Source organism: Gigantopelta aegis, chromosome 12 (assembly GCF_016097555.1).
Source record: "Gigantopelta aegis isolate Gae_Host chromosome 12, Gae_host_genome, whole genome shotgun sequence".
Lineage (NCBI taxonomy): Eukaryota > Metazoa > Mollusca > Gastropoda > Neomphalida > Peltospiridae > Gigantopelta > Gigantopelta aegis.
Window position 1 is genome coordinate 45,204,215 of NC_054710.1, and position 19,715 is coordinate 45,223,929.

At 38.9% G+C, this 19,715-nt stretch overlaps 1 protein-coding gene across 1 annotated transcript in view; it reads right to left on the reverse strand.

The window, feature by feature from the left end:
- Positions 1 to 5,773: 5,773 nt before the first annotated feature.
- The window catches only part of LOC121386501 (zinc finger protein 37-like), a 39,900-nt gene continuing 25,958 nt past the window's right edge, over positions 5,774 to 19,715 (reverse strand). The window contains exons 2-4 of the mRNA XM_041517417.1: positions 7,474 to 10,573; positions 7,339 to 7,432; positions 5,774 to 7,293 (exon numbers count right to left, since the gene is read on the reverse strand). Coding sequence (XP_041373351.1) covers positions 7,024 to 7,293; positions 7,339 to 7,432; positions 7,474 to 10,121 — 3,012 coding nt within the window. The 5' untranslated portion in view covers positions 10,122 to 10,573 and the 3' untranslated portion in view covers positions 5,774 to 7,023. The remainder of the gene's footprint in view (positions 7,294 to 7,338; positions 7,433 to 7,473; positions 10,574 to 19,715) is intronic.

A 19,715-nucleotide genomic window follows, 5' to 3' on the forward strand; every position in this document is an offset into this window, starting at 1 on the left:
ACTTCCTTACCTACAATTTCATGTCTTGTGGTAAACATGTTTATTACCCACTCAAATACAAACTTCCTTACCTACAATTTCATGTCTTGTGGTAAACATGTTTATTACCCAATCAAATACAAACTTCCTTACCTACAATTTAACTTGCATTGCCCTTTCTAGTTGCGTGAAGCTTTTCTTCTGGTGCATTGCATGCAAAAAAAAAACATTCTGCTGATTAGGTAGCCACCATTTTCTTTTTTGTTGTTGTTGCTATTTGTAAACCTGTGGATAGTTATCAGGGGTATCAGATGCTATGTTTGTTGTCCTCTCTGCACTGTTTGTCCAGATGAAACAGCATGATTCATAGGTCAGGCCATAGGGCTTTACGTGCACATTCAGAACAAGCTGCTCATAGGATTGTGTCATCCTTTTATATATGATGATCACATGAACTGTAGCCCACGTGGTGCTAAGGCAACACACACCCATTTGTCGTGCCTTTACTTGAAGTAGCAGCTTGATATACTCCGGTTTAGGAAATAGTTCCTCATAAAAACAAAACAAACAAAAACAAAAAAACAATAATAATAATAATTCTGAACTAATTTTGTAAATGTTCTTCGATGATTACACGTAGGTTGACCTCTGTAGTAGTTACATAACCAGTTGGTTTGTAGTTACTGTTTATATGTTTTACTAACTGATAACAACTTGCAAATGGTATAGTGCCACTCGTATAACAGTAACACGAGGCGGTGCTCACACATGAGAGCCGTTAACAGAACATGTTCATGGTCGACTTATCTTTGATTTTTTAAATACGGTATTTGTCAGCTGAAAGCACTCCCTAAAATTTGTAGTCACATGAACCTCTCTATAGTGGTGTATTTTCATATTCATATTTTGTATATTCCGACAGGAATTTTATTGAACTGTACGAAGTAATGAATGGTGGTGTGTAACCTTAACGAATCTCTCTCTTTCTGTCTCGGTCAGGTGCCTTACGTCTAGATCTACCTGTCCCCTGATGTACCAGTCGTTTGGGACTGGTCGAGTTCTGGGGGCAGGATGTAGCCCAGTGGTAAAGCGCTCGCTTGATGCGCGGTCGGTTTGGGATCGATCCCCGTCGGTGAGCCCATTGCTACTAATGGAAAAAATGTAGCGGGTTTCCTCTTTAAGACTGAATGTCAAAATTGCCAATTGCCACGTTTGACATCCAATAGCCGATGATTAATAAATCAATGTGCTCTAGTGTTGTCGTTAAACAAAACAAACTATAATGTTCACAACTGGGGAGTTTGAGAGTCCACAGGCATGTTTTCACAGCATCGACACAGCCCCAACCCTACCCCCATGAAAGAAATATTTTGACAATATGCAAACCTGATCTAGCTGTCACATGTATTAAACACAGCGGCGTCGGAGGTGGAATGGCAGTATAGCTGCAGAGGCCGTCCCAATATGTCGACTTTTTTTTTTCAACAGTACATACTTGTACATATTTTAGTGTTCTTTCTGTTTAATATTCTGTCAATATCGCCCAAATGTAGACATCTTTGAAAATGTTTTAAGAAAGAACATCCCTGCAGCACCATCTGCAAGAGGGGAGACACCATTCCCACACCCACTCACCCTCTCCGCCGCCTCAATGTCAAATTCCTTCCCACGCCCCTGAACAGTGAACCGTTTAAAAGGCTATACATGTTGTTGTTTTTTCTCCAAATCGTCTAATATAGTACAAACTGACCTGTATTAAACGACCACCTGTGTTAAAAGATCACTTTTTGATATTCCTTTGGCGGCTGCTTAACACAACGGAACTATTCTCTCGTTTTTTTGTGTGTTTTTTTTTGTAATTGCAGCCATCTTACTTCATGTCGTCAGCGTTTCGTTATCGAGTTAGCCATTAATGGATACGACTTCCTAACCACGTTAAAGATGCGACTGGAACGCAACATTGTTCAGTACCTGGTCCATGCTCCCCAGGACAAGGACTGGTTCGTTAAGTAGTCTCCAATCATACAGGCTGTATGTCAGACGTTTGTCATTTACTGAACTTCTCAGCCCCGTTCCACGAAGCGATCTTAGCCCTAAGATTACCGTAAGCGTTTAGCTACCCTATGCATTTAAGTTGCCCCCCCCCCCCCCCCCCCTCTCCGAAAAAATCCGGAAAGCATTATAGAAACTTCTCTTCTTAACTGTTTAAGGAGTTGTAGACTATTAACTACTCAGTTGCCCCCCCCCCCCCCCCCAACAAAAAATCCTAGCCACGGCCCTGATACATGTATGTATGTATGTATGTATATATATATATATATATATATATATATATGTGTGTGTGTGTGTGTGTGTGTGTGTGTGTATATGTGTATGTGTGTATGTGTATGTGTAGCGTGTATGCTGTAATGTATGTGTATGTGTATGTGCCTTAAGTATATGTATATGTATATGTATTTGTTATGTATATGTAAATGTATATTTATATATATAATATGCGCCTAGTAGATAGATAGATAGGATAGATAGTGAAATCTGTCCTAGCGGCCAGCTGTTCTAAAAGTCACCTGCCTTAAGCGGCCACTTTTTTCCCTCCCAAACGATCTATAATGTAAATGCGCCTGTAATAAATGGCGAACTAAATCGGCTCCCACATTTCTAAAATACCTGTATTAAGCGGCCACAGTAAACGTTTACTGTTATATAAAAGGGATATTTTAACAACAGTGACAAGGTGCAGCAAATAACCGATCTTCACACATTCAGGAATACTAGTACCCTGTCAGTCTCGACATTTCTACTGTGTATCAATTAAGAAAGTTTGACACTGGAATGCATCCAATTGCCTCTGGGCAGACTACGCTTGACATTTGTAGATTCACTTACTATTACAACACACCACATGAAGTAGAAAAAGAAAACAAGCTTGTTGAGAACACTTAAATTAATACATTCCAGGTGCATTTTTTTCTGATGGCGGTGACACTGTGAAGCACACATACTCGTTAATTAGCAGTATAAACGGTAAAACATGAAATAAAGGTTTTAAAAACACTATATGTGGCAACCTGTAATCAGCGGCCACTTTTATCTACTCCCTTGTGTGACCGCTTACGATAGGTTTGACTGTATATATATGCACACATTTAGTGGGGCAAATATGTGAAACAAGTGTCGCTTCTGTGGTAAAAGCACCAACATTGGCATATATAATATTTAACATGTTCTAAATTATTTCCGATATAGTGCCAAGCTGAATATTTCCCCTGCCGCCCACAAATGGGAAAAATCTAAGATGGCCACGACACGTAATACCTTTGGCATATTATGACTATGAATGACCAAGGAATCCAATACAAAATACACTACACCATATTTTGCTTCATTAACTATTGTTATTTGTTTGTTCGTTTTTCCCCTGCGTGTGCTGTAACCTCACCGTGGTGCAGGGGTGTAACATTCTCTTTGAGAATGGCCAATACAGCACAAATTGAAGTTTAGTGTAAAATTCGGTGTCCGTAAAATTCTATGATATTTGTATTTGTATTTTTGCACAGTTCTTTACACTGTTTTTGTTTAAACCTTGAATTTTTATATTGATGTTGATCATCACTTTATTTATTTGCATTACCATAGTTTGACACCCAATAGCCGATGTATTTTTCGTGCTGGGGTGTCGTTAAACATTCATTCATTCATTGTTCGTTTTCATTCCTACACATACACACACACACACACACACACACACACACACACACACACACACACACACACACACACACACACACACACACACACACACACAGACACACACACACACACAGACACACACACACACACACACACACACACACACAGACACACACACACACACACACACACACACAGACACACACACACACACAGACACACACACACACACAGACACACACACACACACAGACACACACACACACACACACAGACACACACACACACACACACACACACACACAGACACACACACACACACAGACACACACACACACACAGACACACACACACACACACAGACACACACACACACACACACACACACACAGACACACACACACACACACAGACACACACACACACACACACACACACACAACCACACACACACAACCACACACACACACACACACACACACACACACACACAGACACACACACACACACAACCACAACCACACACACAACCACACACACACACACACACACACACACACACACAGACACAGACACAGACACACACACACACACACACACAGACACAGACACGCACACGCACACGCACAGACACAGACACAGACACACACACACACACACACACACACACACACAGACACACACACACACACACACACACACACACACACACACACACACACACACACACACACGTTATAGTGTAATTTATGTAAATTGAATAGCAATAATGTAAAGTAAAGTGTTTTATTTAACGACGCCGCTAGAGCACATTGTTTTTTTTATCTTATCATCGGCTATTGGACGTCAAACATATGGTCATTCTGACACTGTTTTTAGAGGAAACCCGCTGTCACCACATAGGCTACTCTTTTTACGACAGGCAGCAAGGGATATTTTATGTGCGCTTCCCACAGGCAGGATAGCACAAACCTTTGTTGAACCAGTTATGGATCACTGGTCGGTGCAAGCGGTTTACACCTGCACTCACTCAGGGTTTGGAGTCGGTATCTCGATTAAAAATCCCATGCCTCGACTGGGATCCGAACCCAGTACCTACCAGCCTGTAGACCGATGGCCTGCCACGACGCCACCGAGGCCGGTGAATAGCAATAATGTCTCGTTCCCTTGCCTTTAATTGCATCACTTTTAATAAATATGTTATTACTGATATAAAACTTGTTAATAATGATTAAGCTCCAGGTGATATCAGTAGTTGCATATTAAATAAATATATGCTGTCTTTCAAGTAGTAAAGAAGTGCTTCTTTGGATGTAAACCTATAGGACAATGTTCACAAAAATGCAGATTTAAAAAAAAAATTTTTTTGAAAAATTGTAAATAATATTAATTTGAAGTTCACTGCACTGAATGTTCTCAAGAATACTATTTTCTAAATGACAAATACTTGTTAACACAGACTTCAGACGTCTAACAATGTTTGTTTTTCTTCTGAAATACGTTTCTCTCAGATTGATGCTGTAAGTTAAGTTTGGATACTGAAGTTTAACATGATCATAATGACCTTAGTGTGATTACAAAAAATATATATATAATATATATATATATTTTTTAAATGGAACCAAATATATATTTTTAAAATTACGTACCATAATTGCAATAATCACTAGTTCCAAACATTTACATGAAATTTCCACGTAATTTTGACATATAGTCTTAGAGGTGAAACCCGCTACATTAGCAACAAGGGATTTTTATAGGATAGGACAGGATAGCACATACCACGGCCTTTGATATACTAATAGTGGTGCACTTGTTGGAACGAGAAATAATCCAATGGGCCCACCGACGGGGCTCGATCGTAGATTGATCGCGCATCAGGCGAGCGCTGTACCACTAAGCTACATCACGCCCCAGGCTTAAAAATAAAAGAAAGAAACAAACAATAATCGGTGATGGCTGAAACTATTTTACACTGCGAAACTATAGCCATATATGTAGTAATCAGCATACAGTTTAATTCGTCATTCTGAGATCCATTTTTTAGTTGGATGTATTCAGTATCTGGAATAAGACAATAAACAAAGAAAAAGGAAGTTTCAAGATCTTTTGCACATTTATTGTCTAGTTTCCTAAATATATCAACAACAAAGCTAAGGACAACTATGAAACAGTGTCAATGAATGTGGCAACTGTAGTGTATAGGTCTGAATTATGTCACATGTATCTTGATATTAAAATATATATATATAAAAAAAAACCCACTCTAATACCTTAAAGTTGTTGGGATCAGAACTGGTACCATGCTTATAAAATCTTAGGGCTAATTTTACACTTTTCCCATCTGAATTTAAGAAAATCGTGCTTGATTTAAAAACAAAATGTACACATCTTAATACTATGATGAAAGACCCACACGAACTACATGTAGCAGTTGAGAAATGTTGGGGCTTACGAAACGTGGTCATGACGTGTTAATTTTAGATGTGAATAAGTCGCTAATGTCATAGCCTACCGACTCCCATTTTAGTAGCAGGGAGAGAGTGGGGTGGGGTGCGGTGGGGGGGGGGGGGGGAGGAGCAGGCTGACTTTTGACCAAATTAAATGAAAATGTTCGAATCTGGATAACAACATTTCTTTATATATTAGCATTACTGCCAAACAATTATATGGAGTTGCTTACGAATCACTACACATTTTTACATTGAGTACAACTAATGTTGTGGCTAGAATAATAGAAATATATTGTGAAATCGTTTCATGCTAGATAAATTTGCCAGAATATATCTATCGTTTTTGCCCAAATTTGAGGATTTTCTCCAGAACCAGGCCAGATCATCCCCCCCCCCCCCCCCCCCAACCCCCGCCTGGACAGACAATCCCGTGATTGAACCTTAATTGGATATGGATATAACCAAAAGAGTCTAAAATAACATAGTACACATTGTTGCTAATAAAATATACAGTTGACCTGTCCACTAGTTTCATTTTTTTTGTAAATTTTCTTTTGTGGTAATATTACATTTATATATATATATATATATATATAATATAACATTGCATTTTACATAACATTTTATATTTTTTTGTTTTAATGTGTGACTGGCAATTCAAAATAGTCCTCTGACTGGAATTTCAAAATTGTCCTTAACTTTTATTATTGTGTATAAAACGAAAAACGGAATAAAGTAAATCAGCTCCTGAACCAACTTGGTTACATTGCTATGGTGCTATGAACATTTTCGAATAGTGATGTCACCGTTTGCTGTTAACAGCCTGTCAAACGAAATTAAAGATGCACTGACAAAAAGAACTACAAAATAATGTACAAAGGTATCCACAGTAACACATCACTCATTCAGATGTATCTGTGTTGTCGCAATGTGTCAAAACGTGTTCGTGCAAGTCATCTGTCTCCATAAAACACATCAAACACACCTGGCACTGCAGAGGCGGCTTCTGTTTGTTCTCGCCATGGCTTGCCGTGTACTTCTCTAGAGTTTCCTTCCTCGAGAACACGTCAGCAGACAGTTGTTCTTTCTCGCCATGGTTCGCCATGTACTTCTCTAGAGTTTCCTTCCTGGAGAAAGCATCGAGTTGTTCTTTCTCGCCTTGGCTTGCCATGTACTTGTCCAGAATTTCCTTCCCGGAGAACATGGCATTAGCCATGTACTTGTCCAGAATTTCCTTCCCGGAGAACATGTCAGCATTAAGCTGTTCTTTCTCGCCTTGGCTTGCCATGTACTTGTCCAGAGTTTCCTTCCTGGAGAACATGTCAGCAATGGCTTCGGCAGAGTTTCCTTCCTGGAGAAAATTTCGGCAGAGAGTTGTTCTTTCTCGCCCTGGTTCGCCATGTACTTGTCTAAAGTATCCTTCAGGGAGAACACCTCAGCAGAGAATTGATCTTTGTCGGGGTTGCTCGCCATGTGCTTCTCTAGTCTTTCTTTCCTGGAGTCCTCTTCGGCAGAGAGTTGTTCTTTCTCAGCATGGCTTGCCATATGTTTCTCTAAAGTCTCCTTCCTGGAGAAGGCTTCAGCACAGACTCCACAGTTGAAGGTCTTCTGACCTGCATGCAGCAACAGGTGTCTGACAAGGGCGCCGTGGTGCACGAAACACTTGGAGCACAGATGACATATAAAAGGCTTGACGTACGTGTGGTTCAGGGCATGCCTCTGTAGACTTTCCTTCCTGGCAAAGCGCTCGAAGCAGATGTCGCACTGAAAGGGTTTCTCCCCAGTGTGTAGCAAAACGTGTCTCTTCAGAGCTCCATGCTGTGCAAAGGATCTCTCGCAGACGTCGCAGTGGTAAGGTTTTTCCCCCGTGTGAATCAGCATATGTGTTTTGTAGTGATGGGAGTACGCAAAGGACTTGGAGCAAACCTGACATTCGAAGGGCCTTTCTCCCGTGTGAACAAGCTTGTGCTTTGCCAAGACACCAGCATGGCGGAAACACTTCAAGCACTCTGTGCATTCGTATGGTTTCTCTCCAGTATGAACCAACATGTGTCGCCTCAAGCTGCTGCTGTCGGCGAAACAGCTTGTGCAGACCCCACAGGCGTACGGTTTCTCACCAGCATGAATTAGCATATGTTGCTTCAGTGTGGTCTTCCGGGTGAAATTCTTGAAGCAGAGTTCGCACGTGATAGATTTCGCTCCAGAATCGGATTTCAACAGAGCCTCGGGGATGTTTATCTTCTCCTCAGTACTGATAGCAGCTTCCACTGAAGTAACCTTTGGAATGTGGACATTCTTCTCAGTGCAAGAGGTATCTTCCTCTGTATCCATTTCATCAAGTGTTGAGTCTGCTTTGTCATCACTACATGCCACATCCTCCTCTCTATTAATTTCGTCGTTTTCATCAGAGGAAGAACTGGCTTTTCCATCAGCACAAATCATATCCTCCTCTGTATTACATTTGGCATGTTCTCGATGTGGTACAGTAATATTGTCTTCAGCACAATTATTATTTGCATTCATTTTGATCTTTATGGATGAAGATTTTGCTTTGTTAATAGAAAACATACCCTTTTGTGAATCAATCTGTTTTTTGTTTGCAAATAAATCTTTGATTTGATCAGCAGAATCTACAGATTCCAACTTTGTTTTGTTTAGAAATGCAGCTCTTATTTTCTCAGAACAAAACTTCTTTCCTGCAGAAAGTTTGCTTTTGTCTTTGAATAAAAATGACGTTTTCGTGTCAGTACAAAACACACGTTTTCCTTCGTCGATTTTGATATTATCTCCTGAAGTAGCTTTGATTTTGTTACAAGTTAAATCTTTTTCCGTAGAATCCATTTCAGTTTTATCTACAGACAAACTGGGAATGTTCTCATCAGTACAAATCTCATGAACAGCTGCATTCATTTTCTTGTTCTCTGAAACTGGAGAATTCATGTTTTCAGAACAATACATTTTGTCCACACTCACATCCACTTCAGGACATTCTGGAAATAAAGCTGCCATTCTACCATCCATACAGATTCCTACTTTCACATCTTTTGGGGTATTTTTTACAAACGAAGATTGGATTTTTTTAGAGGAAACCATTTTCTGCACTTTCACATCTTCCTCTGCACCCACTTCAGTACTTTCTGGGAATGATGCTGCCATTTTACCATCCGTACAAGACTCAATGTTCACATGTTTTTGGATATTTTTTACAAATGAAGATTGAATGTTTTCATCAGAATAGCTTTTCTCCACCACCACACTTTCTTCTATATCCATTTTATTACTTTCTGGATCCAAAGAAGTAATTTTATCATCCTTTAGGGTATCCTCTACAAATGAAGATTGGATTTTCTTAGTATAATGACTATTTTGCTCCGAGTCCAACGTGTTGCTCTCTGGAAATGAAGATTGGATTCTCTTGGAACTTGAATGTTTTTTAATCATATCCATTGTGGTAGTTTCCATACATGAAGTGGTAATTTTATCGTCAGCACAGAGCCCACCTCTTGCAACATCTGTGATATTTTCCACATATGTTGTAGTGATTTTATCATCACCACAGACCCCGTCTTTCACAGCATCATTCGTATGTTCTGTAAATGAAGAGGTCATTTCACCTCCAGAACAGAACCCATATTTTACAGCATCTGTATTTTTTAACAATGGAGAGTTGGTAAAAACAGTGTCTACCACTGCATCCATCTTGGATTTCTCTTGTGTTGAAGACATTATTTTCTCATCACTGCTGATTTTGCCATTGTCAATGAAAGAAGATTGGACTTGCTCTATGACATCCATGTTGCTGTTATTTATGAGTAAATTTGATGATTTCTTATCAGAACAAAGCTTATCTTTCACCACAGCCATCTCTGTAGTTTCTACACTTGAAGATTTCATTTTCTCAGTATAAAAACTATCTTCTTCGGAGTCGGTGCTGGTGTTTCCTACAAATGAATCGGTTTTCTCCACACCAGAATACACATCAGCTTCAACAGCATCCATCTTAACTGCAAGTACTGTGAAATATGCTACTGCACACAACTGCTGATCTGAAATGAGGTCACGGTTGATGACTTAAACAGTGCATCTACTATCAAACACAGAGCTGCATGTTTACTGGAATCTCTTGAAGCATATGCACATGTTGATGATCAATTATTGGATGCATTTACTGTGATATTTATAGGCGGTCAATTATTGGATGCATTTACTGTGACGTTTATAGGCGATCATTTATTTGATGAATGTGCTTCAAAACAAGTTGTTGGTCACTCATCTGAAGTAAGATACACCATCATGTTGTAAGCTGCATTAAGAAATTATAAACTGGAATATACTGGATTTTGTCCTGGATGCATCTATTCGACCTTGAACTGATGACTATATAAATATCTTTCTTCCTCAATCTGATGTCACGATGACGACGCTGTATGTCACACCAAACTGGTAGTCACCTAAAACGACAAATTAAACAGCATAAATGTGTTGTACATGTAAGTAAAAATGAAAGCATAATTTAATGGCATATCAAAATATGTTAAAGTACCAAAAGCTTGTTTTGTTTAACGACATCACTAGAGCACAATGATTAAAACATTCAAACATTTGGTCTCAAGAGGAAACCTGTTATAGTTTTTATTAGTAGTAAGGGATTACGTATGTTCACCATTCCACAGACAGGATAGCACATACCACAGCCTTTGAAATGGACGTCGTGGACTGGCTGAAACAAGAAACAGCCAATGGGCGATGGGGACTGATCATAAAAATTTGCTACAACAATTTTGAAAGGTTTTTGCTGTAAGAAACATACTCACCTACAGTAACCTTTGAAAATATAAACTCAATTAAAAACCAAAACTCATCCCTTCTAGAAATGGAAATAATTTCTATACAGCAGCAAATACAAAAAAAACCCCACTGCCACCAGTAAAGCCCTTGATCTATAGCAATTCATATCACAAAGCTACATTCATTCATTTCAACTTATTTTGATGATCTTATCCAATTAAGGTTCAAGCATGCAGTCCTGGGCACACACCTCAGCTATCTGGGCTGTGTGCCTAGGACAATGGGTTAGTGGTTACATATCAGCGGTTAGTGAGAGTCGGTGTGGTGGTCTTGCGCCTACCCATTGAGTTGTTAAAACTCACTCCGAGTGGGAGCCAGTACCGGGCTGCGAACCCAGAACCTATCATCCTTATGTCCTATGGCTTAACATCTACGCCACCAAGGCCGGTGAATATTACCTTTCTGGATGGATCACTGGACCTCAGTGGAATAACTTTAAATGACAACCAATCAAGCTGCACCAGTGACATCTACACCAATCAAGGCCAGTACAGAGCTATGGCAAGTGCCTCCCTTAAGTTTGAAAGTAACGTTTGCTTTGTTTAACGACACCACTAGAAACACATTTATATATTTACCACTGGCTACTGGATGTCAAACATTTGGTAATTCTGAATTGTAGTCAACAGACGAAACCCACTACATTTTCTTAATGCAGCAAGGGATCTTTTATATGCACTTTCCCACAGAAAGGAAAGCACATACCACAGCCTTTGAACAGTTGTGGTGCAATGGTTGGAATGAGAAAAAAACCAATCAGTTGAACGGATTCATTTGAAGTGGTTCAATCCTGCGATGCAAACACAGTGCTTCTAGATTATGGTAGCCCCACTCCCATGGCTAGTGATATTTAATGTTGGGCTAGTAAATATCTAATATTGCTATGCCTGATGGCTAGTGAAAAAAAAGTTGTCAAATGATGTATTTAAGTATATATTTTGTAAAATTATATATAAATATCCTGACCCCACCCCCATCCCCTAATCTTAGTGTTTTTAAGCTCTGTCTCTCTCTTTAGGTGACATTATTACTATTAGTAAAATTGTTTTAACTTAAGGTAAAGCAGGGCTACTGAATTTTAATTGTGGCTAGTAAATTAAAAAAAATCACTTATAAAATTTTTAGAAGCCCTGAAGCACCTAATGCGAGTGCTCAACATACTGAGCTAAATCCCCCCCCCCCCCCCACCCCCCCCTTATGTTTAAGACATGGGCTACAGTTATTTGTGATTAACATATTGGCCCAGCAAAAGAGAGATGGTAGCAGTGATCAAATTTAATGAAAAAGTTTGTTTTGTTTAACAACACCACTAGAGCACACCGATTTATTAATCATCGGCTATTAGATGTCAAACATAATATGGTCATTTTGACAGTCATTGGGAGAAGGAAGGAAGGAAATCTTTTATTTAACGACAAAATGAAAACACATTTTATTTACGGTTATATGGTGTCGTACATACGGTTAAGGAACACACAAATATTGAGAGAGCAACCCCACTGCCGGCACCTCATGGGCTATTCTTTTTTATTAGCAGCAAGGGATCTTTTATATGCACCATCCCACAGACAGGATAACACATACCACGGTCATTGGTATACCAGTCGTGGTGCACTGGCTAGAGCGAGAAATATCCCAATGGGCCCACCGACGGGGATCGATCCCAGACCTACCACGCATCAAACAAATGCTTTACCACTGAGCTACATCCCGCCCCTCAAACACAATATGGTAATTTTGACACAGTCATTGAGAGAAAACTTGCTACATTCTTCCCATTAGTAGCAAGGAACTTTTATATGCACCTTCCCAGACAGGATAACACATAACGCGGCCTAGCTTTGATAAACCAGAACTGGTGCACTGAATGGAACAAGAAATATTCCAATGGGCCCACAGATGGGGATCGATCCTAGACCGACCGCTCATCAAGCGAGCGTTAAATTTCCCACTGGGCTACACCTCGCCCCACAAATGTAATGACGACACCACCGACAATGGCTGTCAGTGCGATGTGAACTGTTGCAGATCAGGGACTTTAACGATGGCAGTTATTTACCAGTGCATACAAATTACTGCCATCGGTTGAAAGAATTATTTGTAGTTTTTAAATCTGTTTCAAATGTTAGTGGTTTAACATTGCTACAGGCTCACTTTTGCCGTTGGTGAACATTTAGTCTATGGCAAAAACATTTTAAATTGGTAAGAAATTGGCAAGGGATCTTTTATATGCACCATCCCACAGACAGGACAGCACAGCACAGCCTTTGATGTACCAGTCGTCGTGCACTGGCTGGAGCGAGAAATAGCCCAATGACTAGTAATCATCTTCCACCCTGCCACCCTCCAATTTCGCCCCCCACCATCTGACACCCCTGCTCCCCACTGGACTCGATTGTACAGGTGTAACAGTATGAATCGTCACATTATAGTCTTGTTAATCTAATACTTTAGAGGACGACCAGGTGTCCGTCTAGACAATCAATTCTGTTACTGTAAATTAGGAAAATGAGCTCGTCATACATGTTGATCTGCGTTGGGACAGGTACACACTCAAAACGCGTACTTGTTATTAATGTGTCTGATTAAAAACAACAACATTGCGATTGCACCCCAAACAAGAAAGATGCTGAATAATAATTTCAGTCAATCACATTTTAGTTTTATGTCACCTGGGCATCTGTTGTAGAAAAGATTGGGGATATTTCTTTGGCCGCAATACAGACATAATTACGTTTGTTGTGGGTTTCAGTCAGGGCAATTTTGCATAAAAATAATTTAAATGTTAAAAAAAAATCTAAAAATGTACTTAGTGTTACATTACAACTTGCATGTTTCAGGCATGTGTGCAAGGGGAGAGGTTCGTAGGGTCAGCACGAAACTCAAGTAATCACTCAAATAATTCAAATTTCAAATTATTAAAAGTTCATACTGTATATCTTTTGTCCGTAAGGTTGATCTTGGCTGTAAGTTGAGCCCCTAATTTCAAGCCCTGTATATGTAAATAAAATTAATTGATCATATAAGTTGACCCATGAAAAGTGTGTGTACATGTATTACCAAATCAAATCCCATAGACAATAGTAACGTGGCTAAAACTCCTACCTGCAGCGTATCAATCAACATAAACACCACAGATATAAATACTACCACCTCTCACCCTTGAAGTGAATCAGAAAAAATGGGGGTCAAGCCCATTTCAGAGCTAACAAGTAGCGTCTATGACTACCCTAGTTCTGCACAAAATATAAGTACTTTTTTCTTTTTTTTTACAAGTACCTAATACATGTTTCAAGCACAAGGCTACTTGACACAGTGGTAACAGATTAAATAAAATTGCAGAAATTTTTTTGCCCAGATGAAACTATTTGTTTTTGCAACTAACACACTCATATTTATCACCAATCACAGGACTTGTGGCGTTAACTTCTTTATCAAAAGTTGGGTGCACCTCGAACTTTGACCCAGCCGGAAGTTATTTCGTTTAGTACTACCTACAAATATGCACCATCCCATAACAGGGCTGTGGGGGCCATGCTCCTTTCACATATTCCCTCTTACTATGGTCAGAAGGCTAGATATACAGTATTTGAACACCTGAAATTTATAATCTCTAAACCCCCCCCCCCGGGCCCAATAATATGTTTGAGCCCTTTGAACCTCCAATTTTCCTCCCCAAGTCATTACATTGACGTTAGACCCCCAACCCCCCACCTCCCACTTTCAAATACACTGTGGGCCCAGGCAAATATTGAAATATTAATTATTTTCAGCAAATGAGAAGCATCCATTGACACATTACTTACACATCCAGGCCTGCTGGAGTGGCCACCTAAATACGTATGTTTAGCAGCTGCCTGTGTTAAAGGTGCAGTCCCTAGTGTCAATCCGTAAAAATGGACATTAAGTCAAATTATAATCTACTAACATGTAACTCATATGGATAATGCAAACAAGAAGTGAGAACAAATGTCTGTGATAAACCTATTCAGTGTCATGATATCATTAAAAATAGACTAAAACTCACATGTGCATTTTTTTAAAATATAAAAAAAATAGTATTTTGTGGTATCATTAAACATTTCGCATGTACGTAAATGGATATGAAAAACAAAATTTGATTGCATTGAGGAGACTAGTAGAAACACTGGCAGGCTAGTACATTTTAGTTGGTTCTTGTCCAGCTAATTTAGGAAACTGTTTTCCATTTCTGCACCCCTGCGAGCTGAAATACCGGCAGGCATGGAAGGCAAAAAAAAAAAAAAAAAAAACTTCATCTTTTTGTTTAATGAAACAGGTACCACTAGAGCACTTGATTTATTACATAATCAGCTCTTGGATGTCAAAATGATTCGGTAACTGGTTACATATAGTATCTTAGAGAGGATTACCTAGAAATTTTTTTGAATTAGTTAGTTAATTAGGATTTTTTTATGCACCATTCCCACAGACAGGGCAGCACATACCACAACCTTTGTTTCATACACCAGTCGTGGTGCACTGGTGGGTATTTGATGCAAGTCTAGATATTAGTATATTGAATGGACCTTACACGCTTTTATACATCACCTTGGCTTTACTGAAATTTTATGATTTAAAACATTTAATAAACATTTTATTTTTTCAAGTAAATGGGTGGAATGTGGCAAAAACGAAAGGAAAGGAATGTTTTATTTGACGACACACTCAACACATTTTATTTACGGTTATATGGTGTCGGACATATGGTTATAAGGACCACACAGATATTGAGGGAAGAAACCCACTGTCGCCATTTCATGGGCTACTCTTTTTGATCAGCAGCAAGGGATCTTTTATATGCACCATCCCATAGACAGGATAGCACATACCACAGCTTTTGATGTACCAGTCGTGGTGCACTGGGCCCACTGATGGGGATCGACGGTGGAAATGAAGGAAGGAAATGGTTTATTTAACGATGCACTCAAAACATTTTATTTACGTTTATATGGTGTCGGTGGCCTCAGTGGTGTTGCGGCTAAGCCATTGAACACAAGGCACTTAATTAGGTAGGTACTTAGCTGGGTTCACAGCCCGGTACCGGCTCCTACCCAGAGCGAGTTTGAATGACTCAATGAGTAGGTGCACTAACCACTAACAACTAATCCACTGTTCTGCATGGACAGACAGCCCAGATAGCCGAGCTGTGTGCCCATGGCAGCGTGTTATGACCGTAACTGGATATAGCATGAAAATAACTTGAAATGAATAATATTCCCCAGATTGCTACATACAAACAGAAGGTGAATTCAGTTTGGAGAATACATGTATAAAAAAAATTCATATCTTCTATTTTCAAGGGCCATAACTATGTGAAAATTACCATAAAAGTCAAACTTTATCTGTAACAGTATATAATAAAGCTATAAAGCAATTGCAGCTCAAAATTTTGATGGACTGAGAAAACAAAAAGTCCCTCAAACTATGTGTGTCACAGTTGGACAGAGATGTATCCTATAGTGCTGTCCGGCTGGACCGGTAAGTAATGAAGAGACTAATAATTCCACCAAGAAATAATACATAAATTAGCATATCTATTTTATTGCAGTTTGTTTAGCTATTAAAGGGACATACCCTAGTTTTTAAACACTGAAATGATACTTTACTTAGATTTTATGGTTTAGATAATTATGTGTTTCGAACATTTGAAGGTTTTTTTTGGTCATGCTGGTGCTTTTAATATCACAAAATGTATTTCTCATATTTTAAAATCACACGTGCGTCTGAGAAGTAACAGTTATAGAGTCAAGTTTTTGTTTGTTTTCTAGGGTATTTCACCATTTTAAATGCCACAGACTCATGTATCACTCAACTGTAACTTTATCCAAATGTGTTACAGGTTTGTAGATTAACTAAATTTAGTGTTAATTTTCACGGGTTGAAACTAGGGTCTGTCCCTTTAAGTGGAGGTGTTCCAGTGATTAAACATACAATAAAGGTAATCAGAACGGCTCTACTGATGTGATGAGCAACTATTTAATCATTCACAGTGGAGGTGTTCCAGTGATTAAACATACAATAAAGGTAATCAGAACGGCTCTACTGATGTGATGAGCAACTATTTAATCCGTCATAGTGGAGGTGTTCCAGTGATTAAACATACAATAAAGGTAATCAGAACGGCTCTACTGATGTGATGAGCAACTATTTAATCCTTCATAGTGGAGGTGTTCCAGTGATTAAAGATACAATAAAGGTAATCAGAACGGCTCTACTGATGTGATGACCAACTATTTAATCCTTCATAGTGGAGGTGTTCCAGTGATTAAAGATACAATAAAGGTAATCAGAACGGCTCTACTGATGTGATGACCAACTATTTAATCCTTCATAGTGGAGGTGTTCCAGTGATTAAAGATACAATAAAGGTAATCAGAACGGCTCTACTGATGTGATGACCAACTATTTAATCCTTCATAGTGGAGGTGTTCCAGTGATTAAACATACAATAAAGGTAATCAGAACGGCTCTACTGATGTGATGAGCAACTATTTAATCCTTCATAGTGGAGGTGTTCCAGTGATTAAAGATACAATAAAGGTAATCAGAACGGCTCTACTGATGTGATGACCAGCTATTTAATCCTTCATAGTGGAGGTGTTCCAGTGATTAAACATACAATAAAGGTAATCAGAACGGCTCTCTTGATGTGATGAGCAACTATTTAATCCTTCATAGTGGAGGTGTTCCAGTGATTAAACATACAATAAAGGTAATCAGAACGGCTCTCTTGATGTGATGAGCAACTATTTAATCCTTCATAGTGGAGGTGTTCCAGTGATTAAAGATACAATAAAGGTAATCAGAACGGCTCTCTTGATGTGATGAGCAACTATTTAATCCTTCATAGTGGAGGTGTTCCAGTGATTAAACATACAATAAAGGTAATCAGAACGGCTCTACTGATGTGATGAGCAGCTATTTAATCCTTCATAGTGGAGGTGTTCCAGTGATTAAACATACAATAAAGGTAATCAGAACGGCTCTACTGATGTGATGAGCAACTATTTAATCCGTCATAGTGGAGGTGTTCCAGTGATTAAACATACAATAAAGGTAATCAGAACGGCTCTACTGATGTGATGAGCAACTATTTAATCCTTCATAGTGGAGGTGTTCCAGTGATTAAACATACAATAAAGGTAATCAGAACGGCTCTACTGATGTGATGAGCAACTATTTAATCCTTCATAGTGGAGGTGTTCCAGTGATTAAACATACAATAAAGGTAATCAGAACGGCTCTCTTGATGTGATGAGCAACTATTTAATCCTTCATAGTGGAGGTGTTCCAGTGATTAAACATACAATAAAGGTAATCAGAACGGCTCTCTTGATGTGATGAGCAACTATTTAATCCTTCATAGTGGAGGTGTTCCAGTGATTAAACATACAATAAAGGTAATCAGAACGGCTCTCTTGATGTGATGAGCAACTATTTAATCCTTCATAGTGGAGGTGTTCCAGTGATTAAACATACAATAAAGGTAATCAGAACGGCTCTCTTGATGTGATGAGCAACTATTTAATCCGTCATAGTGGAGGTGTTCCAGTGATTAAACATACAATAAAGGTAATCAGAACGGCTCTACTGATGTGATGAGCATCTATTTAATCCTTCATAGTGGAGGTGTTCCAGTGATTAAACATACAATAAAGGTAATCAGAACGGCTCTACTGATGTGATGAGCAACTATTTAATCTGTCATAGTGGAGGTGTTCCAGTGATTAAACATACAATAAAGGTAATCAGAACGGCTCTACTGATGTGATGAGCAACTATTTAATCCTTCATAGTGGAGGTGTTCCAGTGATTAAACATACAATAAAGGTAATCAGAATGGCTCTATTGATGTGATGAGCAACTATTTAATCCTTCATAGTGGAGGTGTTCCAGTGATTAAACATACAATAAAGGTAATCAGAACGGCTCTCTTGATGTGATGAGCAACTATTTAATCCTTCATAGTGGAGGTGTTCCAGTGATTAAACATACAATAAAGGTAATCAGAATGGCTCTATTGATGTGATGAGCAACTATTTAATCCTTCATAGTGGAGGTGTTCCAGTGATTAAACATACAATAAAGGTAATCAGAACGGCTCTCTTGATGTGATGAGCAACTATTTAATCCTTCATAGTGGAGGTGTTCCAGTGATTAAACATACAATAAAGGTAATCAGAATGGCTCTATTGATGTGATGAGCAACTATTTAATCCTTCATAGTGGAGGTGTTCCAGTGATTAAACATACAATAAAGGTAATCAGAACAGCTCTCTTGATGTGATGAGCAACTATTTAATCCTTCATAGTGGAGGTGTTCCAGTGATTAAACATACAATAAAGGTAATCAGAACGGCTCTACTGATGTGATGAGCAACTATTTAATCCTTCATAGTGGAGGTGTTCCAGTGATTAAACATACAATAAAGGTAATCAGAATGGCTCTATTGATGTGATGAGCAACTATTTAATCCTTCATAGTGGAGGTGTTCCAGTGATTAAACATACAATAAAGGTAATCAGAACGGCTCTCTTGATGTGATGAGCAACTATTTAATCCTTCATAGTGGAGGTGTTCCAGTGATTAAACATACAATAAAGGTAATCAGAATGGCTCTATTGATGTGATGAGCAACTATTTAATCCTTCATAGTGGAGGTGTTCCAGTGATTAAACATACAATAAAGGTAATCAGAACGGCTCTCTTGATGTGATGAGCAA